The sequence below is a fragment of the Bubalus bubalis genome, chromosome 4 (assembly GCF_019923935.1).
Source record: "Bubalus bubalis isolate 160015118507 breed Murrah chromosome 4, NDDB_SH_1, whole genome shotgun sequence".
Lineage (NCBI taxonomy): Eukaryota > Metazoa > Chordata > Mammalia > Artiodactyla > Bovidae > Bubalus > Bubalus bubalis.
The window spans coordinates 109955407-109983249 of record NC_059160.1 but is presented as its reverse complement, the minus strand read 5'-3'; the positions used below and the strand labels follow the sequence as shown (position 1 = coordinate 109983249).

Sequence of the window (27843 nt, the reverse complement as noted above, 5' to 3'; positions counted from 1 at the left end):
AAGCAGTGATATGCTTCTAGACCTCATGATTATCTTTCTTCAGTAACAAAATACTCTTCCTACAAGACAGCGATAAACATGTCTGCCCAGGAAATTTGTTTCTCTGACTCTTACCACATAACGAGTGGTTTTTAAAGGATAATATAATTAAAATTATAAAATGAATGTGATTACTTTCATTTAGATGTATCTTTCTTTTTCTTTTACACCTTGAAATATGGAATGAAGAGGAGTAAAGATTGTTATAAGTAGCTTTTAATGAATTAAAAAAAAATCCCCAAAGTACTGGGACTATCAGATCAGTCCACTGAAAATTTGTAAAGGCAGTGCCAGTTCTGAAAGTTTTAATGAGTAACTGGCTGTAATGGAAGATGGTTATAATGAAAGATAAACTGACATGGAACGTGACACATCATTCATTGAGTCAACAAAAACTGAAGTGCCTCCTCTCTGCCAGGTGTTTATTTTTGTTGTTTTATCTCTTGCTGTTTTTTCACTACTCCCTTGACTAACACTGACTGGCTTCCACTCATACCTGTTTAGCAGCCCATAAAATACAGTCTCTCTGCTGGGACACATATGTGAGTTCTTTGTGAGAGAAGTGGGGGTTACCCACACTACCCATGTCCTTGACATGACAGACCCAGGTCCAGCTCTATCTTTTCCAGCCCTTCTCAGTTCTTCCACTACTTTTTGCTGCTCGGGTGTGTTTGCACAGAGGTCAGACTTCCTGGGTGAGGTACTGGTAAGTTGGTTCAAGTCTGATCACTCTGTGTGGTCATACGTGACCCACGGGAGACTGTGGTATCTTTGTCAGGGCAAAGGTGGGTGCACAGATTACTCTCAGCTCTTTTCAGTTTCCTTTTTCTCTGGTCAACCAGACACATGAGTGGGAAGCTGGCTGCCTCTTACCTTCTAACTAGAATGTGTCAGTCTCTCCAGCAGACATCCTCCATGCATGGTTACGATACCCACAGGGCCCTCCTCATTTAGCTGGACTGGGGGCAGAAGCACCCGCTTTCCATCCCTTAGGCAGCCAGGAGAAAGCCATGGCATCTTCCACAGGGTCAGAAACTTGGGACTGCAGCAATATCTGCCTTCACTTCCTCTAGTCTTCTGCTTACCTGGAGTTGGGAGAACAGGCATGCATGAAATGTTACAGAACAGTTTTTGTTTTCAGGTGGACCAACAGGTAAAGTCTCACATCTATTATATTATGCATATATATATATGTATATATATAAATAAATCATGTGTTTGTATATGCACACACACACACACACACACCCCTATATGTGAAATTTAGAGGCTATTGGTCTTTTAGTATATAAACTCCTATGTTGGTTCACTAAACTTATTGCTATATGAATGTCACTAAGTTATCCAGGTAGTTATCTCAACTACCTCCAAATTACTTCTTGGTGAAGATAGGAAGTATTACAACCCCTGTCTTGCAGTATTAATTTATGTGATGTGACTAGTATGGAGTTCATGACAGATCCTTTTTAAATCATGAAAAATATGAATTTATCTCTTTTTCTAGACATCCTATTGTATGGCATCTAGAAGGAAAAAACTATTCCAAGTAATCGTGTATACCAACAAAGCCAAAGTAAAGAATCTGACTCCAGGTATGGACTATGTGTTCCATGTGAAGACGGTTAGAGGCAAAGATTACAGTGTATCTGTAATGAAAAACGTGGCTACAAGTAAGGAAATATCATAAATAAAATTTTTACATTATAGTTTTATGAGAACTGAAAGTATTTTGACCCCAGATAATTAAAGCTATTTTTAAACATAAAGCTTGATAATTAAGGAATAATGATGATCATGATATGATTAAGAAACTCTCAAAAATATGTGAACTTAAAGTCTTTCTCTAAATTTTTTGGGAACTACATAGAGTTTTTTAATAATCTGAAGCAAACATGTGTGTGTGTGTGTGTGTATATCATGTATGCCACATTTATGGAATATATGTGTATATATATATACACACACATGTGCTATATAACATGTCATAATGTTATAAATACAGTTCATTTTCTATTGAGGTAGGGGTTTGATAAAGAGGAAAACTATTTTTTCCTTCCTTGATGTTCGTAAATTCATTGTAAATCAGTTTCATATTGTTTTTGATTGGGGAGGGGTGATAGTATACGTCACCAACAGTTCTTGTGAAAATCTGTGATGCTTACAGGATCTCTTCTCAGTGAACAAATGATAATGCAAGAAACAATATTACTTTACCAGATGAACTGATTAAAAATGCAGCAATATAGAAATGCTGAAAACTTTGTAATTGAAAGAACCACATTTGAAAATGCCCTTACTTCTGACCCTCACTGCCTCTCTAAGTTACTCTATTTTAGCTATCTGCTAGGTGGTAGCTAACAAACCTGTAACTGTATCATATAAGGATACTTTTGGTTGTGAACACACAGGAGGCATAATTCTAGAGGAATGTCTATTGGCAGTGATTCATGATTTGATTAAGGAAAGAAATTTGGGAACTAGAGTCACTTAAAACTCATGTTTATATAATAGCCTATTTCTCTATTTGCAGAGCTGAGCATGTAAGACATTATACTTGAATAAATTCAAGGATTATTACATAGATTTGTAAATTATACTATTTATGTTTGCTTTATTTTTTCATATATGTGTGCAGTTTTTACTTATATATATTTACCTTTTCAATAGAACCATCCAGGATTTGTGGCTTAACCTTGAAAGCTGTGAATACTTCTTCTGCACATTTAAGGTGGAATCCAACAGAGACCAATTTCACTCATTACAAGATTTATATATCAAACAGAACATTTGCAGAAGAATATCTTATTTGGGGCGTGATGACTGAGCACACAGTTACAGATCTGACTCCTGGTGGAATATATAACATCACAGTATACAGAGTGAGAGGAAGTGTTGAAGGATCTGGCACATTTATCAGAATCATTGCAGGTATATTTACAAATTCCTTCTGATATTTAAAACCTTCACATTTTGCATATTGTGCTGCTTAAGATAAAATTTCATTTTTTTGAAATTTGAAATTTTACAATGTATAGAATATTTCAGAGGGTAAAAATACTCATTGTATTCTAAGGATTTTGGGGATAATATATGTAAGATATAAATTGGATAACAGAGTTTTGGCACATAGTCAGTACTCAATAAATATGCCTAATGCTATATACAATATCTCATCGAATGAGAGGTCCAGCTAGTAGAATTAGGTGATTGATTTGGGGATCGTCTGTTCTCCTACAACTCTATTCTTTGTCTTTAATATTCTACTATGTACTATACATATGAAAAAGTACAGTATTAGGGTGTGTGGAGAGGAGTAAAGATTATGAGCGTGGAAATACATACAGTATAAGTCAAATTAAGAGGTGAAGCAGTGGAAGTATTTCAGTCTTATTGTGGTTGCACAGCAAGGGAATGATTACCTTTACTGAACGGATGGAAAAGTCTCTCCAGGGCTGCAAAAAGATAAGGAGTTTCCTAATCAAACTAGGGGGCATGTGGGGTGTGTGGAAAGGAGGATTCTGAGAGAGGGAATAGTCTGTGCAAAATTATGGAGGTGTAAATGATATGGTGTGTTTGTGGAATTTTAAGCAATTCAGCATTGCAAGGTTTTGTTTCTATATGAGAAGAGAACAAAATCCTATTCTGAGTAATTTAAAGCATCATTTTTTATATCCAAATGAAGTTGTTAAACCTATTAATATTTAAATTTTCATAAGAGGACAAGATTGCAGTAATAACTGATAACCAATGAGACTGCATTTAAATGACCTTTAAGGCTATGCATATGACAGATGAGCCAAAGCAGACATGTGATGATAACTCAGTCTATAGACATTTGTTATGTGGATGTCACACTGTGTTAGTTTCTTGTGGTTCTGTAACAAATTGCCACAAGCTTTGTGGCTTAAAATAACACAAATTGACTGTCAGAGTTCTATAGGTCATAAGTCTGACATGGTTTCTAATCAGGCTAAAATCAAGATTGGGAGGCTCTAGGGAAGAGTCCTTTTCTTTGATCATTCAGGTTATTTGGAGAATTCTGTTCTTGTGGCTGTAGGACTGAGGTTATACACAGGTTAAACCTTGCTGGCTGCAGCTGAGATCTGATCCCCCTCTAGAGAATATCTCATTCCTTGGCTTGTGACCTTCTTCCTCTATCTTCAAAGACAATAAAACAGAATTGGATTGCACTCGTGTTTCAACTCTCTTTACATTTTTACTGTTACATCAGACTCTTCTGCCTTTCTCTTCCACTTTTAAGGGCCTTATGATTAGATTGGGCCCACCTAGATAATCTAGATTGCTCTCCTTGTTTTAAGGTTCATATTCTTAATTCCATCTGCAAAGTCCATTTTGCCTGGAATATAATATATTCACAAGTTACAGGGTTTAGGTTGTGGGCATCCTTGAAGGGGGCATTATTCTATCTATCTTATATACTATTTTCCTAAATGTGATATTTGTGTGATAATGAAAACAGGCAGAGTTTGCAATTCATATACCAACTGCATTCCTGTATTTGATACTTGCTAGCTGAGTACTCGGAGAAGGCAATGGCACCCCACTCCAGTACTCTTGCCTGGAAAATCCATGGACGGAGGAGCCTGGTAGGCTGCAGTCCATGGGGTCGCTAAGAGTTGGACACGACTGAGCAACTTCACTTTCACTTTTCTCTTTCATGCATTGGAGAAGGAAATGGCGACCCACTCCAGTGTTCTTGCCTGGAGAATCCCAGGGACGGGGGAGCCTGGTGGGCTGCCGTCTATGGGGTCGCATAGAGTCGGACACGACTGAAGTGACTTAGCAGTATCAACTGAATACTACTGGGCAAGTTACTTAGAATTAAAGTTGATGATCCCTGAGATTCCTTATGACTTTTAAATTTTTTATTACATTTTAATTTTTATATTATATATATAATAATATTTCTTAAAAAGTGCAAGTGTTAAATGATGTATTGAATGTCTTTTTCTTCAAGATTTTATGATAGGTAAAGTATATAATCAAACACATTAAAACTGGACCCACTGTAGAAGTTTTAGTCTATGACAAGTTTTCTTAATTGCCGTACTGTTGACATTTTGGGCTGGGTGATTCTCTCTTATGGGAATCCGTCCTGTACATTTTAGGATGTTTAGAAGCATCCCTGACCTCTACCCACTGGATACCAGTTCAGTTCAGTCGCTCAGTCGTGTCCGACTCTTTGCAACCCCGCAAATTGAAGCATGCCAGGCCTCCCTGTCCATCACCAACTCCTGGAGTACACTCAAACTCATTTCCATCGAGTCAGTGATGCCATCCAGCCATCTCATCCTTCGTCCCCTTCTCCTCCTGCCCCCAATCCCTCCCAGCATCAGAGTCTTTTCCAATGAGTCAACTCTTCGTATGAGGTGGCCAAAGTACTGGAGTTTCAGCTTTAGCATCAGTCCTTCCAATGAACACCCAGGAATGATCTCCTTTAGGATGGACTGGTTGGATCTCCTTGCAGTCCAAGGGACTCTCAAGAGTCTTCTCCAACACCACAGTTCAAAAGCATCAATTCTTTGGCACTCAGCTCTCTTCACAGTCCAACTCTCACACCCATACATGACCACTGGAAAAACCATAGCCTTGACTAGACGAACATTTGTTGGCAAAGTAATGTCTCTGCTTTTGAATATGCTATCTAGGTTGGTCATAACTTTCCTTCCAAGGAGTAAGTGTCTTTTAATTTCATGGCTGCAATCACCATCTGCAGTGATTTTGGAGTCCAGAAAAGTAAAGTCTGACACTGTCTCCCCATCTATTTCCCATGAAGTGATGGGACCAGATGCCATGATCTTCGTTTTCTGAATGTGGAGCTTTAAGCCAACTTTTTCACTCTCCTCTTTCACTTTCATCAAGAGGCTGTGTAGTTCCTCTTCACTTTCTGCCATAAGGGTGGTGTCATCTGCATATTTGAGGTTATTGATATTTCTCCCGACAATCTTGATTCCAGCTCGTGCTTCTTCCAGCCTGGCGTTTCTCATGATGTACTCTGCATATAACTTAAATAAGCAGGGTGACAATATACAGCCTTGACATACTCCTTTTCCTGTTTGGAACCAGTCTGTTGTTCCATGTCCAGTTCTAACTGTTGCTTCCTGACCTGCATACAGGTTTCTCAAGAGGCAGGTCAGGTGGTCTGGTATTCCCATCTCTTTCAGAATTTTCCACAGTTTCTTGTGATCCACACAGTCAAAGGCTTTGGCATAGTCAATAAAGCAGAAATAGATGTTTTTCTGGAACTTTCTTGCTTTTTCCATGATCCAGCGGATGTTGGCAATTTGATCTCTGGTTCCTCTGCCTTTTCTAAAACCAGCTTGAACATCAGGAAGTTCACGGTTCACGTATTGCTGAAGCCTGGCTTGGGGAATTTTGAGCATTACTTACTAGCGTGTGAGATGAGTGCAATTGTGCGGTAGTTTGAGCATTCTTCGGCATTGCCTTTCTTTGGGATTGGAATGAAAACTGACCTTTTCCAGTCCTGTGGCCACTGCTGAGTTTTCCAAATTTGCTGGCATATTGAGTGCAGCACTTTCACAGCATCATCTTTTAGAATTTGAAATAGCTTGCCTCTTAATTGTGATAATTAAGGAATTAATTAACTGTGACAACCAAATATTTTTCCTAGCAATCCCCAGAAGTCCAGAAATTGCCAAAAATTGGCAAAAGCACAGTAGGTCTGTGTTAAGCACTGAGAAAGTGTTGAGCAAAGATATGATAAATAAAATGTTTTATTTATGCACAAGTCAAGGAGATAGTGTGAGTGACCGGATTTGCTCACTTAGAATTTGGTCAGAGGAAAAATTGAGCAAGATAATGCCCAAATAAGAAAGTTTAGTGGAAGATATGGAATATCAGTAGCCATTTTAATGAAAGATGAAAGCACTTTGTGAAATAGCAGGAACTCTATGTTGTGGTTGGATCATGTGGTGTAGGTGATGGTTTTGAGAGATTAGAGGCAGGTATTGGAGAGCAGTGATTTGGGAGGTGAGCAGATAAGTGGAAATGGAAAAGGAAGGTACCTAGGTTTGCTGACAGACCTCTGGCACAAAAGTGGCAATAAAGATGCAGAGCTGGGCAGAGCACTGAGTGGATATAAGCAGAGAGCTGTAACTGAGAAGTGAAAAGGAAGCAAAGCGTGGTTTTACTGAGAGATGATGAGGGTTTGTAAGGAAAGACAGCAGAAAGAACAATAGCTTTTAATCATAGCTTGCCTTTACTAAGCTCATGCTATGTTCAGACCACTGTTCTAGGCCTTTTACATGTATTAACTTTATTCCCACATAAATGTGTGGCAAAGAGGATTATTATCATTAGGTGAGGCCAGAGAGGTACAGACAGGTTAAGGATTTTGCTGAAATTCTTAATCTATGTAGCAAAGCTAGAATTTGAGCCCAGTTACCCAGTAATAGGGGAGCTCCCAGGTGGCTTTGTGGTAAAGAATTGACCTGCCAATGCAGGAGACTCAGGTTCGATCCCTGGGTTGGGAAGATGCCCTGGAGAAGGAAATGGCAACTCACTGCAGTATTCTTGCCTGGGAAATCTCATGGACAAAGGAGCCTGGTGGGTTACAGGCCGTGGGGTCGCAAAGAGTAAGACATGGCTTAGTGACTAAGCACAGTATACATCCAGTTATAGGGCCTGTGACCAGTGCCCTTACTAAAAATGGATTTTTTTAAGACACCTGTTGCACCTAATTTGATGCTGATTTAGTAGAGGATATATGTTATTTTATCAATATTTTTAAAAAGATTTTTTGATACAGACCATTTTAAATTGGTCTATATCAAAACAATTATTGAAATTGTTACTATATGGCTTTTATTTTGTTTTGGTTTTTTGGCCACAACGTATGGGGGATCTTAACTCCCCAACCAGAAATCAAACTTGCACTGAGAGGTGAAGTGTTAGTTACTGGACTGCCAGGCAAGTCTCAAAATGTTTGTTTTGTTTACAGTTTATACCTAGCCCATTTTCGCAGTATGAGGAAACTACAGGAACTTGATAAATATATGTTGCCTTGATGTAGGATGTATTTTGACGGTTGAGGACACCTCAACTAATCATCTTAGATTTGAAAGAAAAATTTTAGGTCATCCTATTTAATGCTTGAATCCTTTCTAAAATGCTAATACGTTTAGAATTTTTTCATCTGCTATTGTTCATAAGCCACTTTGTGAGGGTTACAAGAGTGCAGTTCTCATGGTGACTGAAACTCAAGCTCTGAAGATGTTGCTTCTGGGTCCAAGTCCTGGACCTACTATTTACCTATTTCCCTGAGACCTCAGTGAAGTTACCTACATTCTTTGTTCCTCAACTTTCTCCTTTTTAACTGGCAGTAATCATAGTATCTCCTTATGATTTGTTACGGCTGTTACATAACAATTAGAGAAAACGTTTAGAATATGCACAGTGTGCCATAAACTGGATAGGATTTACTTCTTACTATTCTGCATGTCTGATATTTCCTCGGTCAGAACATATATCATGCCCTGTGTTGTGTTAGTCACTCAGTCATGTCTGACTCTTTGCGACCCCACAGACTGTAACCCACCAGGCTTCTCTGTCCATGGAATTCTCCAGGTGAGAATACTGGAGTGGATTGCCATTCCCTTCTCCAGAGGAACTTCCCCACCCAGGGACTGAACCCTGGTCTCCTGCCTCACAGGCAGATTCTTTACCATTTGAGCTATATTATGCCCAACCTATGATAAATCATTAAAAGACTTAAATGTGATGTTGAAAGTTTATCATATACAGTGTTGGTACATGGGAAGTATGCTATGCTATGCTAAGTCACTTCAGTCGTGTCCGACTCTGTGCGACCCCATAGACGGCAGCCCACCAGGGCCCGCCGTCCCTGGGATTCTCCAGGCAAGAACACTGGAGTGGGTTGCCATTTCCTTCTCCAATGCATGAAAGTGAAAAGTGAAAGTAAAGTCGCTCAGTCGTGTCCGACTCTTAGCGACCCCATGGATTGCAGCCTAACAGGCTCCTCCATCCATGGGATTTTCCAGGCAAGAGTACTGGAGTGGGATGCCATTGCCTTCTCCGACATGGGGAAGTATAAATAAAAGTTAATAATAATGGTGTGTTTTTAAATCTCCACTTTTTCTTTTAAAATATCTGTCCACTGTAGACTTTGTTTCCTTAGCGCTGTTCTGATAGGCTTGTGTGATTCTTTACGGGTATCTCAAGGTATGTACCCTCGTGCTCTCATTTCGTATGCACTCTTTTAAGAACCAGAATCTACTGAGGAGCTGCCTAAGAAGCTTGCTTTTCTATTTGGAACCTCTTCTTACTCTCTGTCTCAGAGGTTAATCCACCATAGTTTGTATCAGAACTTAGTATGTGTGGTCCTTTTAACGCTTTTGAACTCTTTTCCTATATAGACATCATAGGATCATACTTGTGTTTTTTCTCAGCTTCTCAAAATGCAGTGGAGGTAAATTTACTGAAATACCAAGGGGAAAAGTTGAGAAATGCTTTAGAACTGCACTGTCCGGTATGCAGTGATTAGCAACACATAACGATTGAGCCTTGAAATGGGACTAGTCCAAATTCAGATGGGCAATAAATGTGAGAGACACATGGGATTTCAAAGACTTAGTATGAAAAAAAGTGACTATCTCATTAATAATTTCCTATTGATTATATGTGAAATGATATTTTTTGAAATTTTGTGTTAGATAAAATATATTTTAAAAATTCACTTTACGTTTTTCTTTTTACTTGTTTAATGTGGTTTATCTTATATTTTTATCAGATAGTGCTGCTTTAGAGAAGCACAAGTCACATATCTAAACTTATTTAAGACTGAGTTAACCTGCAATAAAGGAAGCTGTTTCATGTAAAAAAGGAATTATTGGACAAAATGGTTTGATCACTGACATCTATTAAATTCTAGGGATTGAGGGTACTAAGGATTAATTTTTGGAAAATTCTGGTGTAAAAAATTAACTAGGCCTAGAATAACTCTTGCTAGCCCTAATTAAATTGAACACAATGTGAGATATACATATATATATGTAAAACTCAAAGATATATATGGTATATATATATATATATAAGATATATATATTAATTAAATTGAACACAATGTGAGATATATATATATATAACTCAAAGATATATATAAGATATATATATATAAGATACATATATATAACTCAAAGCTCCACACAATTTGATTTTATTGGTTAGTAACAATTAAATTGAGAATAATATTTTTGCTTCATATTTTTCTACCTTTTCAGAGGTTAAATTCCATGGAATACAAATGATGCACTTATATCTGTTTCATTAATTGAATCTTCCCGTTCTTATCCAGAAAGCTCTCACAATGACTTAAGTATCACCTCGTCTCTCCTCCCTTTTCCTGAGGGTGGGCCTCCCTGCTCTCAGTTCAGAACCACAGTACCCTACTAACTGGCCTCATGCTGCCCCTTTCGCCTCTCACCAGTTTATCTCCCATCTTCCAGGCTAATCTTTTAAAATTAAAAATAAGTCAGATTGACTTTCTGCTTAAACATTTTCAATGTTTTCCATTGCATTTAGGTGGGAAAAAAATCTAAAATTTTATTGCGGCATGCATGACCATCAGGCTGTTCTTTTCTAAATAATCCCACAACTCAGGCTGGTTTTCCTCAGTCATTTTATTTTCTGCCCATTTGCAGGGCTTCTATTCACTTTGCTTTGAGAGGCCTTTACCAAACTGTCCTGAAGCTTTCAGGCCTTCCCTTTTTTATCAGATTGGAAGATATCCAGACAAATATATTCTTCCTCCTCTTAGTGAGACAGACTTCATCCTTGGCCAAGAGTCCTTCAGTGTGTAATCGTAGACCTTCCAGGAAACGACATCCTCTCTCCATCACCACGGTCTTAGTAAACAGCCCTTTATTTCTATATGCATTTTTCTTTCGAAGTCTTGTCCCAGCTCTTTTTCTAATTTCTTAAGCCTCCTTGAATGTTAGATACTTTTCTAGGACTCTTGAAGAAATAGTATTAGCCCTCACAATCAGTAAGTGTGAACAGTGGTTGGACTTGTGTCACGTTAAACTTTTGTCTATTTTGATGTGGACTGGTGAGGAGAATAAAGGCCTTTTCTCTCAAGCATGAGAATACAGGGTCTGTGTGCAGAATCATCCAGGAAAAATGCCAGCAGCTGTGCCCAACGAAGAAATTATACCCATCACAAACTGGGTATTTCTCTGATCACCTTAGAAAGCACATCTTTCACCTTAGATGTGCCGTATTTCTAAAGAGTTATTATGAAACTGTGGTGCTCACTGCATAGGCAGCTTGGAGGTGATGCCTAGAAATGTTTGTGTCTTTGAGGATGTCATGTGAAAATTAATTGATCAATATTATCTTCAGTCACTGGGCTTCCCATGTGGCACTAGTGATAAAGAACCCGCCTGCCAATTCAGGTAGAAGAGACACAGGTTCGATCCCTGGGTCGAGAAGATCCCTGGGGGGTGGGTACAACAATCCACTCCAGTATTATTGCCTGGAGAATCCCACGGACAGAGGAGCCTGGGGGGCTACAGTCCATAAGGTCACACAGAGTTGGACATGACTGAAGCGACTTAGCATGCACTAGTGAGATGGTTATATTATAACCATTAAAGGAATTTTTCGAAGGAGATAAAAACCATTCTAAGAAAAATCCCCCGCAAATATACTAGGAGATTGCCTGTTAAGATATGTATTTTATGCAATGTAACTTATCAGTTATGTTAGGAAATGTACAATTCATTTTTTAAATATATAGATTTTCAAATCACTTCTGGTGGAAAACGGAGTGTTAAAATGATAAACGGAGTTCAAGGACTAATTCCAGACTCCTTTCTTTTGGAAATGGTTGTTAGAGTGGATCTGTATCAGGATGTTTTTCATATGCTTGGCTTCATAATCTCCCTCCCCTTATATTGTTTAACCGGAATCTGCACTAAAGATAAGCGTGCAAACCTGACTCTCTGACAACCAATCCAAAGAACTTTATGTGGAAAACTCCCTGCAAGTAGGTACAGGCAGCATAAACACAACTTTGGAAATAGTGAAAGAAAAGGTAGAAAAAAATATAGTTGCAATGGCCAGGACAATTACTAGTTATTGTTTAAAAATTATCTTGTTTTCATTTCCAATATGAAAACTTTTCTTTTAAAAAACACCTAACTAAATATTCATCAGAAATGCTCATCTTTTAAAATGTTTGGCATATTTTGTTATTTTTTTTTCAAATTATTTTCTGTTTGATAAATATCCAGGGAATTGCATAAGTATTTTGTACCTACTTGTTTTTAAAATGATTTGATTTTTTAGTTAGAACATAAGCTTTAAAAAACAATCTGGTCAACCAACAGATTTTAGTAGATAAGGAATATCCAGAAACAGATACATAAATTGATATATTATTTCTGATAATTAAAACTAGATATTTTAAAAGATATACGTGCCTAATACCTGCAGAGGGTTAGTGATAATGTAAAGACTCTGACACTTTCTAACAATGTGGTTCTTTTGAAACTTGGCCCTTAAACCTTTGATTTTCCTTTTTCCTCTGAAAGTTTAGGAGAATAACTCTATTCTAAACCTCTATTTTTCAATACCAGAACCGGAAAAACCCAAGAAACTTAAAGCTTTCAATATTTCTGCACATTCCTTTTCTCTGCACTGGAGCCTACCCTCTGGCCACGTGGACAGGTTTCATGTGGATCTTGTTCCTGACAGTGGCTTTGTTACTATCAGAGATCTTGGAGGTGGAGAATATCAGGTATTGTTTTCATTAGCATACTTGGCCAAGCCAACTTATATTTTATATTTAGTCCAAATAGGAAAGTTCTTTATGAAACTCATCCACCATGAAAATTTCCTTCTTTGAGCCTCTTTAAAAGCATAAGATGAAGACAAAAACACTGATGCCGAATTGATGCGTGTAAGTTTCAGTACTGGTGGACTGTTACCTTAGCGATGTCTGTTTTTTTTTTTTTTAAGTCTACCCTGAACCTACAGCCAACCATCCAAGGGTTCATGAATAGTTTAACAAAGAAAGGGCAGAGCTATTGAGTAATCCAGGCTCATTAATTGTGCACTTGCCAGGAGGATCAGTCTTTAAATCATTAATGCAGGCAACATTTCTCTCTAGAGCCATCAATGTGATTCTACTGCCTGAAAAATGTGATAATGATGGATTTTCTTATCATTTTTCTTTTACTTTTTATTGGAACTTCAGAGACACAGGTATTTTACACACACTGTTAAATACCAGGGCTAATCAATGGACTATAGATTTCTTAGGACTCTTAAAGAGTTGTGACAATGAACTGGGATTGATAGAAATACTGATTTAGTCTTTGATAATGTAGTATGTTTTGTAGGTTTTTATTGCATGTTATTTAGTAAATATTTCTGCTATAACAAATGTATATTTTTACAATAATCAGAAACACATTGTGATAAATAGTACAGAGTTATGCAGTAAAGTGCTAACTTTACTTTTTTTGATTGTGATAGATTTATTGTTTTAGCTTTCCTACATTTCAGAATTTTTAACCCAGTCATCTGTTTTTGGTGTTTTAGGCTGATGTTTCTAATGCTGTTCCTGGTACACGGTACGAGGTAACCATCTCTTCCATTTCTGCTACAACATACAGCTCACCTGTTAGCAGAACAGTGACAACAAATGTGACAAGTAAGTATATGTTTTCCATTTTCTTTCTTTCCTTTTTTTTTCTTACAAAGTATTTGGACCCTTTATAAATCTATTGGATGGGACTATTTACATTGGTAATATGTGCATTGAATGCAGGAAAACAGTTGAATAATTAAAGCAAAATGGAAACTTAAGAAAGTGATCTGTTTAGAACCTGCATGCTACTGGTTCTTTATCTTCCTTTACTTTCAAAGAGCAAAGATAATTTTTCCATACTGTTTGTGAAATGGATCGGGGACACTGTTAATGGTGATATTTAAATAATACAAAGCCATGAAAATAAACTCACTATACTTGCTCCAAAAGAATTACTCAGTTTGTAAGGCTGGTTCTTGTTTCTTTAGTGTTTGAGTATAAGCCTTGCGTTAAGTGAGTGTTTATAAAAAATGATTTGGCATTAAAACTGTATTTGGCATGTAGTATTTAGTAGCATTCCATTTTTCACATTCTTATAAAAGAATGTTTTTGGTATTCCCCATAGCATTTAATCATTTTTTCTCTTGGTAGCAAAGCTCTAGGGAAGATAAACTTACACTTACGAGACACTTAGTCTTTGGGAACTTTAAAAGTCTACAGTTTGTAAATATTTTTCTTACATTTGTTTGTGAAAATACAATAATTGATTGACCTTATAACAACATGCATTTTTGGAAAAATAGAACCAGGGCCTCCAGTCTTCCTGGCAGGGGAAAGAGTCGGATCTGCTGGGATTCTTCTGTCTTGGAATACACCACCTAATCCAAACGGGAGAATTATATCTTACATTGTAAAATATAAGGAAGTTTGTCCATGGATGCAGGCAACGTATACACAAGTTAGAACAAAACCAGACAGTCTGGAAGTTCTTCTTACTAATCTTAATCCTGGAACAACATATGAAATCAAGGTAATCATTTTGTAAATAGTATTAAAATATTTCATTCATTTTAAAAGCGAAGGAGTTTTATCCCAACAGGTCAAGCTTTTGCAGCAAGAGACTTGAAGAATGATCATCTGAATCATGTCCTCATTCCCCATCTGGGCTTTTAAAATTTGAACAAATGTTATAATCTTTGTGTGTGTGTGTGTTTATATAATGTATCTATTTTAGAAAGCAGTAGTTTAGTGACTTTTAAAAAAATAAAGTTTAATAGGTTTTACAAGCACATATATTCTACTTTTAAATCAAATTTGAAGTTAGCTTTGTAATTTTTCTCTTAATCCGCTTATATTTCCATGTTATTGTAATGTTGGGTTATGGTTTGAAGGTTTCTGAAGAACCATTTTCTCAAAGAACAACGAATTCAAATTGGTTCCATTCAACAAATATTTCCTGGATGCATATGACCTCTTTTATGTTTACAAAAAATTTATGCCTTTACAGCAATAATATACAAAATCTAAGAACACTTTATTAAAATATTAAAGAAGAGCATACAAAAAGCAGTCTTACGTTAGGTAGGTCATGTGAAAATGTTTACAGTTAAGAGACGTGGTGACGCTAGTGGTCAAAAAACCCGCCTGCCTGTGTAGGAGACACGAGCGGACTGCAGTCCATGGGATCGCCAAGAGCTGGAGACGACAGAGCAATGCACACACACATGGTATTGCAGGGGATAGTAAAGAATACAGGCATTTTCTCATTCCTCCCTATTTTCAGTATAATGTCAATATGTTCTTTAGTCTTGACTCAAGAGAAAAAGCTGTGTAAATATGTGATCATGCATAACTGAGATGACCATCTAAATGCAAGTATGCCCATTTGCAGAATCAAATATCATAATAACAGGACAGTAGGCATACCAAGAGTAGGCACCCCCCAAATGATAAAAGAAAAATGTAGGCTTTTACTTAATGCAGTGGTAAAAATCAAAGATTTGATGGTTATTTCTCTGCAGAAACATACCTTGAAGAGTAGGCAACCTTTTTCTAACTGACACCTGTAAATTATTTGGCACAGATATTTTCTATCATAAGCTCACATATTAATTCAAATTAATTTATGTTAAGAGATACTATTCATAATAATAAAGATTATCTTTTTTTAAATTTTATTTTATTTTTATTTTTTTATTTCTTTTTTTTTCTTTTTTTTTGTTCTTCAATTTTATTTTATTTTTAAACTTTACATAATTGTATTAGTTTTGCCAAATATCAAAATGAATCCACCACAGGTATACATGTGTTCCCCATCCTGAACCCTCCTCCCTCCTCCCTCCCCATACCATCCCTCTGGGTCATCCCAGTGCACCAGCCCCAAGCATCCAGTATCGTGCATCGAACCTGGACTGGCAACTCGTTTCATACATGATATTTTACATGTTTCAATGCCATTCTCCCAAATCTTCCCACCCTCTCCCTCTCCCACAGAGTCAATGTGATATAAGAAGCTTTTACTGATAGAAAGGTAATTTAGCCAACCTCATTCTGCTTAGATCAATTTTTACAAAATTTAAATTTTTGTTCCTTTGAATTCTCTTATTTCAGGACTATAGGGAAGCCCCTATTCTCTTTTTTACCTCACACTTTATTGACCACTGTTGTAACTTTTATTCTGTTCAAATATATGTTAGCCATTGCAGAATTTCAAAGGGCATTTGACATGGTGCATTTGATCTCTTCAGATGTCAATATCAAATCTACATGATATGGGGAAAATCCTGTTTAGTATTTAACATGTGTTATTTCATTTAGTATTCAGAATAATCTTATGACATAGATATATTGTTTCCATTTTAAAGTAAAGGAAAATAAGATAACCTTTTTATCTGAGAATTGGTAGAGCTGCAATTTAAACCAAGGCTGTCTGATTCCAGTTATGGCATTTGTAAAAGCTTAAGAGTTCTCATTTATGACACTTTCTCTGTCTGTTCTAGTGTATTTGACTAGATGTTTCAAGCCAAAATAGTTTCTATCTTTTAAATTCTAGAATATTTAGTATAAATGATTACCTATTTATTTTTAAAATTTGCCTAATTAGATTGTAAACTCTAAAGTCAGACACTGTGTTTATGGTCCCATGTTCGTTACAGAAATAATCATGGTGTCTTAGAGTGAATATAGTAGAAAGAAATTGAGCTTTAGAAATAAACACAACTTCAACTGAATTCTGATTCTGCCACTTATTCCTGTGATATGGGGCAAGTTACTTGACCTCTCTCAACCAGTTTTCTCATATATAAAATATTGACAATAATTCCTTGTATTTTGATTATGTGAATAAAATGAGATGTGTAAAATCCCTAGTCAATTTCTGAGTGTACAGAAGTTGCTTAATAAATAGTAACTGAAATTGTTATTGCTACTAATAGACATTAAACTTGATTATTAATTTCTCTATCAGGAATCTGAGAAATCTGTTGATTCAGGCTATGTTGCAAATATTCACTTAAGGGAAATGGAAATACTGAATAGCTCTATATTTGCTTCTGCTTCGAGAGTATTGTTAGGAATTAGAGGGGAAAGTATCTTTATTATGTATCTAATGGACAAATCAAAGTTTTATTATTTCAGACTCTGTTTAATTAGAGTATAAAGCTTGTGTAATTTTTGTGGTCTATTTTAGGTTGCTGCAGAAAACAGTGCTGGCATTGGAGTGTTTAGTGACCCATTTCTCTTCCAAACTGCAGAAAGTGGTAATTTTCCTAAATCATTTATTCTGAATTAACTTAGTTCCGAGTTTTTATCATTTAAAATAAATAGGGATATAAACAAAATCTGGCACTAAAATGCATAAAATTATCAACAGCATGGTAATTAAATTACTTTTAGAGTCTTCTTGGATAGTGAATTTATTCATTAAAATATAAATTATTCTTTCTGATGGTAAAAACACTGTTATCTAGAAAACTTAAAAATACCCCAAAATACAAAAAAAAAAAAGAAAGTTATCCATGGCCCTGTTATATAAAAACATACATTTCGGGCTGATCTTTTTTCTCCTATGAATATATGTCTTTGTGACTATATGTTAGTGAAAATAGGCTTGTGCCATTTGTGCAAATTTGCATCCTGCATTTTAAAATCAAATCATAAGTATTTTTATGACATTAGAGTTTTGGAAACATGGATATTGTAATAGTTATCATATTATTCCATACCTTGCAGTCGTTACCAAACTAACAAGCTACCTCCATTTTCCCAGTGACTGAGAAGAAAAATTTGACATCATCCTTGATTGTAATCAATCAGTAGTACTGTATAATCTATCAAGAAATCCTGCCAGCATTATATCAAAATAGATCCTGAATCTCACCCCTATTGTTAATCACCCTGTGTAATTTATCATCATTTCTTGCCTGATCATTTGAAAGCCTCTTTGGTTTTCCTGTTTCTAGCTTACCTGCCTATAGTGTACTCTTCCCACAAGAGTCACATCATCTTTTGAAGCAGAAGCTAGACCATCGTTACTTCTCTCTTCCTAACATGGCTCCTGTCTCATTCAGAGCAAGAACCTAAGTCCTTCCCATGACCTACAGTGCTCTGGGTGCCCTTAACCCTCGCTGAATCATCTCTTTCTATTCTCCATCTCCCTCCATCCACTCAAGTCACACTGATCTTCCACCTTAGGGTCTTTTCTCTTGCTGTTCCTCCTGCCTGGAGTACTCCTCCATTAAATTATCCACAGGGGCTTCCTCAATGGCTCAGCAGATAAAGAATCTGCCTGCGGTGCAGGAGACACAGGTTTAATCCCTGGGTCGGGAAGATTCCCTGGAGGAGGAAGATGGCAACCCACTTTGCAAAGAGTCAGACGTGACTAAGCAGATATCCATAGAACTCTCTCCCCAGTTGATGCAAATCTCAATTTACCTTTCCTGACTACACCTTCTAAAATAACCCCTATTTCCTTCTATCCATCTTTATTGCCAACAAATTAATTTTTCTGCACTTGAATAGCTTGACATATAACTAATTTACTTGCTTTTTATTGTATATATTAGCCTAGTAGAATATAACATTTGTGATAAAAATAAGCTGTTATGGAATGGAGGTAATTTATTTAGTTAGTAATTTGGCTGTTTATTCATAACAGCAAACAGAACTGATAAATAGAAAAACAGTAAATAATAGCATCTCCAAGCAATAGCAAATATTTTTAGTGAAGTTTATCTTCTAGTGGGATAAGATAAACAGATGGGTTACTAAGTAATAGATTGAAGTGTTACTTGCTCAGTAGTATACAACTCTGCAACTCCATGGACTGTAGCCACTAGGCTCCTCTGTCCATGAAATTCTCCAGGCAAGAATATTGGAGTGGATTGCCATTCCCTTCTCCAGAGGATCTTCCCGACCCAGGGATCGAACTCAGGTCTCCTGCGTTGCAGGCAGATTCTTTAAACCATCTGAGCCACCAGGGAAGCCCAAGTAATAGACTAGAGAAGTGCTATAAAAAAGTTTCTATAATTTTATATAACTATAAATATTTTGTATATTTAAACATAAAAATCTTCCAGCAGTTCATTGCCAGAGGGATAAACTGAAATGGACCCTGGGTATCTCGAGAGGATTATGCAGTTGTCAGTGTTAAAAGAAGCATGTGACAAGCTTTATGGCCAGTTCTTATTTGAGACCCCATTGAGAGAAGCGGGTGAATACGTGCTCTATGCCATAGGAAGAATGAAGAGAAAATCCTAAAATTTATTTAAAATTAGAAAGTAATGATTCTTGAAATCTTTTACTGATATTGAACCTACTTATATTCAGATTATTAGCACAACTAAAAATTGAGAAAATTATTATTTTTAAGATTAAATATTCATTAGGAAATGAAAGACAATTTATGACTTACACTTTTAGGGAAAATAATTGGAATAATTTTTGGATGACTTAACAAATAGTTTGGTCTTTTTTAAAAACACTCATCTTGGTAAAGCCTGGTACATTATGAGGTCAGATTATGATTCCAACTTGACAGTATTTTGAATTTTATATATTTTATATTCTGCTAACTGACATAATTTCTAGAGTCATTCTCTCTCTTGGCAAATTATTATTGGGACAAACTAAAACTCTAGATTGGCATGGAAATAATCCTGGAACAGGAGTTTCATTCTGTTTCTGACTTGCTGTGTTTTCTTGGAGAAATTACATAATCCCTTAATCACTCTTACCTTATCATTTAAAAAAAATGTTGAGATTAAAAATGTAAATCTAAGTTTAGTTAGATAGTTTTCTCCAATTTTTTTCCCCAAAGCCTCCTTTTTATTATTTATGTTACGCAGAACTCGAATTTAATGAAAATTTCTGTGGAATAAATAAATTGCATTTATAATGATTAAGCCAGAAATAACTTCTCTCTCCATGAATAAAAATACTCTGGAAGTATTCAAACAGAGTTAGCCCATTATACCATTCTAAGCTGATATTACATCCACAAGTGCAAAATCTCAACTTTTTTAACTTCCCATGCAGCATTATTTCAGACAAATGTAGAATTTATTTTAGCTTTAAAATATTAGAAATATCCCTTGTAGCTTCATTTTTAACTTGATGGATCCTTAGTAATATAGGAAAATTCTTTATAGAAGTCTCTGTATTTTATTTAGAAAAGATTTTTTTCTGGTTCAAGAAAATGTATGTTTTGTATAGTGAACATTTTGAAAAGTTTTAGTTTCACATACTTGTATATTTACTTGTTTAGCTATGACCTCAAAGTGTGTGAAAGGCTTACCTGAAATATGTGACTTTATAAATAGAATTTTTTGATACTTAAGTATCATATCTTTACTTGGAGCAAGATAGATAAATTCCCTCTATAAAAATCAAGAGATGATGGGATTTTGGTACCTAAAAGTCCAGAGGTAGAAGCTAGAGTATTTAAAATACAGGAAGACCTGTCAGCTACAAAAAAGAGCCAGAATTAGTCTTCAGACACCATCAAGTCAAAAAAAGAAAACATAGATTTTACTGGGGCAAAAATAATGTAAAGTTCATAAGAAAACCTCTTTTTCACTAAGTGTTGTTTAACAGATTTAATTAATTTTTATCTATTATATTGAGTTTGCTTTAAAAGATATTTTGAAATCATACTTTAGAATTTATAAAGTTTGGTTACCTTATAAATTCAAATTTCTCTGCACTTGAGCAGATTCTCATGATTGCTAAGGCCAATTTGGAAATGTGCCAGCTTGTATGCAGTCTGTTATTAATAAAAACTTCAGGCATTTTTACAAAATTTACATATTTTAGACAAAGGAATTTAAAACAATGATTAATATTAATGGCAAAAGCTTTGGTTCTTATAAGTCTATAGCATCAGATATTTGACAGACTTTTTGTTTTATTATATTTTATCTGCCCAAAAGAAATTTTAGTGCTAAATCTTTAGTATTAGAGACTTATCATATTGTCATTGTTCTTCTTAAGCTTTAATTCCATTGATAAATTCCCTTGAAGAAAAAAACTTCTATCCATGATGTCATCCATTATTAATGATTAGTCATCATCCCAAGTTGTTATTTTTTTGTTGTTGTTAAAATGCAGCTATTGTTAAGTTTCTTATTTACTACTCTTTAATTCATATCATTCACATACACCTCTCCTTCCCAGGGCCTAACTTTCTTATATTATTTATATGGCTTTCATTTTCAGATAACATCTTCATATTCCTCTCTACAGTGTACACCTAAACTCTAGTTATTTGATTTCTTAATACTAGGCATGTTTTATCTCAAACATCTCATAATTTTCTTTTTTCTTTTGGCAGTGACTTGTCATGGTTGTTTTATATTCTAAAGGACATTGATTATTTACTTTGTCAGTTTTCCACAGCTAACCTTAAATTAACAGTTGTCCCAATTAAAATAGCCCACAGCTTATTATGCAGATTACTAATATTTAATAACAAGGTATCATGAGTTCTGATGAAAGTTGATTTTGAGGGTGTATAAAGGTTAAAATATAATAATCACAACCAATTGGTGCTATCCACTTAATATTAGACACTGGTTATTTACTTACACTCCAGAAATGTGATTTTTGTGCAAATGGTTGGATAATTGTTTGAATTTGCCACTTCTTAATTATCTAAGAATTTGCTACTTCTTCATTATCTAAGGAATTTATATAATTCCAAAGTATATCAGATGGCAAGATAGTCATTCGGAGAAGGCAATGGCACCCCACTCCAGTACTCTTTCCTGGAAAATCCCATGGACGGAGGAGCCTGGTGGGCTGCAGTCCATGGGGTCGCGAAGAGTCAGACACGAATGAGCGACTTCACTTTCACTTTTCACTTTCATGCATTGGAGAAGGAAATGGCAACCCACTCCAGTGTTCTTGCCTGGAGAATCCCAGGGATGGGAGAGCCTGGTGGGCTGCTGTCTATGGGGTCGCACAGAATCGGACACGACTGAAGTGACTTAGCAGCTTACAGCAAGATAATCATTATTCAAATTTGTATAACCACAAACAACTATTGATTGAATATTTTTCAGACTTATTTGAAATAGTTTATTGATGGATTTATTGACCTATTAATCCTGAAAAAAGCTTATTTGCCTCTTAAACACAAGTCTGTGGGCCCAATTTCTGATTTGTTATTTTAGGCAAAATCAATTCAAAAAGTATACCCAAATATATATTTTAAGAAGTATTACCCAAATAGATTTTATCCAATGTGTATTACATATTTAATTTTATATAACATGGGCATTGTAACATCCCCGAATTATATAAATGCCATTCTAAGTTTTATAACAATATTTTTCTTTTCCTTCAATCCCTTACACGTCCCCAGCTCCAGGAAAAGTGGTGAATCTCACCGTCGAGGCCTTTAACTATTCAGCAGTAAACCTGATTTGGTATTTACCTCGGCAACCAAATGGCAAAATTACCAGCTTCAAGATCAGTGTTAAACATGCCAGAAGTGGGATAGTTGTGAAGGATGTTTCAATCAGAGTAGAGGACATTTTGACTGGGAAGCTGCCAGAATGTAATGTAAGTCTCATGGAACGTTTTCTGTGTCTCAAAATTTTAGGTAAATTACATCTTGAAACGCCCTGCATCTGGATACTATGTATTTTTACCAAAGTGATTATTAGCTATTTGATTACTTATAGTATCATATTATATACACTTGACTATAGTCAAGGTAAAATAAGAGAAGAGTTTCAGAATTCAACAGTGAGATATAAAAAATCCCTTAGGGAGCTCTGGAAAGACTTGATAGGTATAGCATTTGTGATAGGCCTTGGAATAAGTAGGTGATTATGTGAGGGTGGAGGATACTTTATAAGCCTTAAAGTAGGAAAGCATAGGGTATCACTGGGAAAAAGATAATACTTCCACGTGACAGGATAGGAAGGGAACAAAATAGTAAAGTTTACACTTGTGGAATTAGATTGTTTTTGTTGTATCTTATCTTTAGTGAAGAATTTGTTACTACTCTAAGCACTGATGTGAAATCCTTGGAAGTACTGTAATTATGCTTTTTAAAAATTAATTTTGGTGATCACTGTGATACTATTGATGAAAAGACAAGCAAAATTACTTTTTTTAAAAAATGCTTTAAGTTAATGGAAGCCACAAATATTTTTAATTTAGATATATTTCTAGTATACATAAACACACACCCATATGTTCTTTTGGTGTTATCTTTTGAATGTTTATGGGGAAAAATGATCATAATATTAAGACAGTGATGTATATTTGAAATTTCACCAAAGGGAAAAAAAAAATTTATCTTTTTGGCTCTTAAATTTTTAATGTGGAGTTAAAAAATTTTTAATAATCATTTTGCTGTAGTTATACCTTTATTCAAAGTCACATGAAATCCTATTCATAAGAAAGATTAAGGTATAAATAAACATTCTATTCTGAAACTGTGGACAATGGTGTTAATCATGTAACTGTAGATAATAAATGGGTATAATTAAAATCTAGCAGATTTATCTGTAGCTGTAATGAGTAGTACACGCACAAAATAATATTTGTAATATAAAGAAAAAAATGAATCACTCTTATCTTTACCAAGTGTTACATTATTTTCCCATTTATGCTTGTTTTATTCACTAGGAGAATAATGAATCTTTTTTATGGAGTACAACCAGCCCTTCACCAACCCTGGGGAGAGTCACGCCTCCACCACGTACGACGTATTCATCTAGCATGTTGTCACAGAGTAAGATTAGCTCTGTCTGGAAAGAGCCTATCAGTTTTGTAGTGACACATTTGAGACCTTACACGACGTATCTTTTTGAAGTTTCTGCTGTTACAACTGAAGCAGGTTATATTGATAGTACGATTGTCAGAACACCGGAATCAGGTATGGGTTTTTTTTTGGTAGGAAAAAAAGTTAAATTATTCATAGAATAATCTTTCTTTCTTTTCTTTTTTTATTCATGTAGATCTTTTTGTTAAAGATCTTCCTTCTCTTTCAGTAACTTTTTTCTCCCTAATAATGGATAATAGGCATGCCATTTGGAGCATCTTCAATTTCAATACTCTTCTAAGATACGGACATAAACATCTAAAAGGAGAAAGGAGATTTGAAAGAAAAGATTCTTGAGCTAATACCCATGCTCCTAAGATCAGCTCTTATCATTCTGTGATCTCAGGAATTTTTAATAATTGCCTCTGTTCGTCTACATTTTACATTATCATCTGATGATGACTTCTGTCACTGATATTGCTGTTACCAGATGTGGAGATCACACCTGCAGTAGCAGAAGTATCATGTGATTAACGTTCAGTATCAGATAAAAACAGTAGTTAGAAAATGCCTACCTACCTGTATCTTCTCTGTACTGTGGTTTCTTTATGTGATGAATGGAGTCATCTTCATTGTGGATATGGTGTTAGTACTAAATGAGCATTATTAGATATTACTACTACTAAATTCTAAGTACATATTTCTAGGTATAGTATTTGTATATTTAATTATATTATGTAGGCTGTGCTGTGCTTAGTGGCCCAGTCGTGTCCAACTCTTTGCAACCCGTGAACTGTAGCCTGCCAGGCTCCTCTGCCCATGGGGATTCTCCAGGCAAGAATACTAGAGTGGGTTGCCATGCCCTCCTCCAGGGAATCTTCCCAACCCAGGGATCCAACCCAGGTCTCCCATTCTTTACCATCTGAGCCACCAAAGAAGCTGAAGAATACTGGAGAGGGTAGCCTGTCCTTTCTCGAGGGGATCTTCCTGACCCAGGAGTGGAACTGGGGTCTCCTGCATTGCAGGCGGATTCTTACCAGCTGAGATACTGTTATGTCCTGTATTACACACTACAAGACAAAATATATAGTAGCAGACATTCAGTTATGATTGATAATTTTTAGGTTATCATTGGGCATATCAGTGGGCATTATTCCTGGTAGGGTAATTTCACTAAAGCATAGTGTTTTTGTTCTGATGATGTAGGTGTTAGGTCTTGTCATTTCATTACATGTAAGTGTGAAGGTTTTTTACCTTAACTTAAATAAAAATCTCTGAAGAAGACCATTTCCTCTTCCATACTCCTTACTTCTTATTAAGAAAAAAAGAAATAATTTCATGAGAGTCACACAAAGTGAAATTTGGTTGACAAGAAGTTTGTTTTAAAAAATATTTGGAATATTTTATTTCAATTAAAGATGTTTTAAAATATTAGATACATGTATGAAAAATAGACCTCAATGGACATGAATTGGAGCAAACTCTGGAAGATAGTGAAGGACAGGGAAGCCTGGCGTGCTGCAGTCAATGGGGTTGCAAAGAGTCCGATATGACTGAGTGATTGAACAACAAAAAATGAAAAACAGACTTTTAAACATCATTATTATTTTTATGTCACCAATATTGCATTGGAATGTAGGTTATAAAATTTCCTTTCAGAACCAAATACAGGTATTGATAGAAAAAGTAAGTTAAAGTTAGTTAAGTGCCTCAGTCATGTCCGACTCTTTGCTACCCCGTGGACTGTAGCCCACCAGGGTCCTCCGTCCATGGGATTCTCAAGGCAAGAATACTGGAGTGGGGTGCCATTTCCTTCTCCAGGGGATCTTCCTGACCCAGGGATCAAACCCAGGTCTCCCGCATTAGAGGCAGACGCTTAACCTCTGAGCCACCAGAAAAAGTAAAATCACTGCCAGTACATTCCGAGGGTTGAGTTACTACTTTGGCCCTTCCACCTGTGTACAGCAGAGGGAACGGGTTTATCAAGCCAGATGCTCAGGGCTTGTTGATGCAATACTTATTAATATATATGCTTCAGGACAACGTAACTGCACAAAGAACTGCATAGCAATGAAACACCCTGTGCAGTCATGTGCAACATTAAATAAAAATAGTAATGGTTACAAATAAGGAGTTTAATGATCCACCATTTATTCGCATTCTTCAATTATAGCCTATTTTTTCAAGTTGAAAAAATGCTTTACTGTGTGATATTTTTTCTCTGACTTTGTATTTTCTGTATTTAATAAGGTACTTTTAATTCATTGTTTCCCTATAATTTTAGTGCCTGAAGGACCACCACAAAACTGTTTAACAGGCAACATTACAGGGAAGTCCTTTGCAATATCATGGGACCCACCAACTGTAGTAACAGGAAAATTTAGTTACAGAGTTGAATTATATGGGCCATCAGGTAAGTCTTAATCAATTTTATGTTTATCTTTTGGAGTAAGAATTATATAAAATATTTTACTATTTCAAACTTTTTAAAAAGTACTGAACTCTTTTTAAAAGACCCTTAGCAATGTTGAAACTCTTTAAAACTTTTGTTTAAAGCCATAAATAAGGATGGTAAAGCCTTGTCCATGTTCCGTATTTCATGACAAACGGCTGAAAGAATGAGAGGGACCCCTTCAAGAAGAGAAACATTAGAAGAGATACATTTTTTCAAAAATTTGATCAGGAGGATCTTGACTTGCTCTGATTGCAAATGTATTTAGGAAGAAAAATGGGCTTCAGTTATATTAAATCAGATTTCTGCTTAGAACAAATAAACCATTTCAAATAATTGGAGGTCTCTAAAAATAATATGAGCAACTTTATAGTTTAGTGAGGTCACATCTTTATGAAGAAGCAAGAGCTGGACATCTACTTGTCGGATATTTTGAGGGCTTCAAAAACTATACTAGTGCAAGTTAAGCTCTATAATTCTTAATCCAAGATTTTATGGTTCTATGAAAGAAATTTATTTCAAATAGTAATGAAATAACATAAATGTACATATTGTCATTTATTTGAAAGAATGGAAAAATAGACAAAGGTCCAAATTAATCATTTTGAAATTTCTAGGAATCTGTCATGAATCATGTGAGTAACCTTTATTTCTCATCCCTGAGTACCTTCAGTTCAGTTCGGTTGTTCAGTCATGTCTGACTCTTTGTGATCTCATGGACCGCAGCACGCCAGGCCTCCCTGTCCATCACCAACTCATGAGTTTACTCAAACTCATGTCCATTGAGTCAGTGATGCCATCCAACCATCTCATCCTCTGTCGTCCCCTTCTCCTCCCGCCTTCAATCTTTCCTAGCTTCAGGGTCTTTTCCAATGAGTCAATTCTTTGCATCAGGTGGCCAAACTATTGGAGCTTGAGCTTCAGCATCAGTCCTTCTAATGAATATTCAGGTTGACTTCCTTTAGGATTGACTGGTTTGATCTCCTTGAAGTCCAAGGGACTCTCAAGAGTCTTTCCAACACCACAGTTCAAAGACATCAATTCTTTGGCCTTCAGCTTTCTTTATGGTCCAACTCTCACATCCATACGTGACTACTGGAAAAACCATAGCTTTGACTAGATGGACGTTTGTTGGCAAAGTTCTGCTTTTCAATATGCTGTATAGGTTTGTCATAGCTTTTCTTTCAAGGAGCAAGTGTCTTTTAATTTCATGGCTGCAGTCAACATTGGCAATGATTTTGGAGCCCAAGAAAATAAAGTCTGTCACTGTTTCCATTGTTTCCCCATCTATTTGCCATAAAGTGATGGGACTGGATGCCATGATCTTAGGTTTTTGAATGTTGAGTTTTAAGTGAGCTTTTTAACTCTCCTCTTTCACTTTCATCAAGAGGCTCTTTAGTTCCTCTTCACTTTCTGTCATAAGAGTGGTGTTGTCTGCATATCTGAGGTTATTGATATTTCTCCTGGCAATCTTGATTCCAGCTT

General features: G+C 35.9%; 1 protein-coding gene across 2 annotated transcripts in view; it reads left to right on the top strand.

Moving 5' to 3' along the window:
• PTPRQ (protein tyrosine phosphatase receptor type Q) overlaps window positions 1-27843 on the top strand; it is a 283288-nt gene that overhangs the window by 34297 nt on the left and 221148 nt on the right. For both annotated transcript variants that reach the window (XM_025284400.3, XM_044941897.2), the window contains exons 7-15: window positions 1544-1709; window positions 2707-2967; window positions 12678-12838; window positions 13645-13756; window positions 14437-14663; window positions 17322-17391; window positions 22494-22693; window positions 23771-24020; window positions 26191-26319. In XM_025284400.3, coding sequence (XP_025140185.3) covers window positions 1544-1709; window positions 2707-2967; window positions 12678-12838; window positions 13645-13756; window positions 14437-14663; window positions 17322-17391; window positions 22494-22693; window positions 23771-24020; window positions 26191-26319 — 1576 coding nt within the window. The remainder of the gene's footprint in view (window positions 1-1543; window positions 1710-2706; window positions 2968-12677; window positions 12839-13644; window positions 13757-14436; window positions 14664-17321; window positions 17392-22493; window positions 22694-23770; window positions 24021-26190; window positions 26320-27843) is intronic.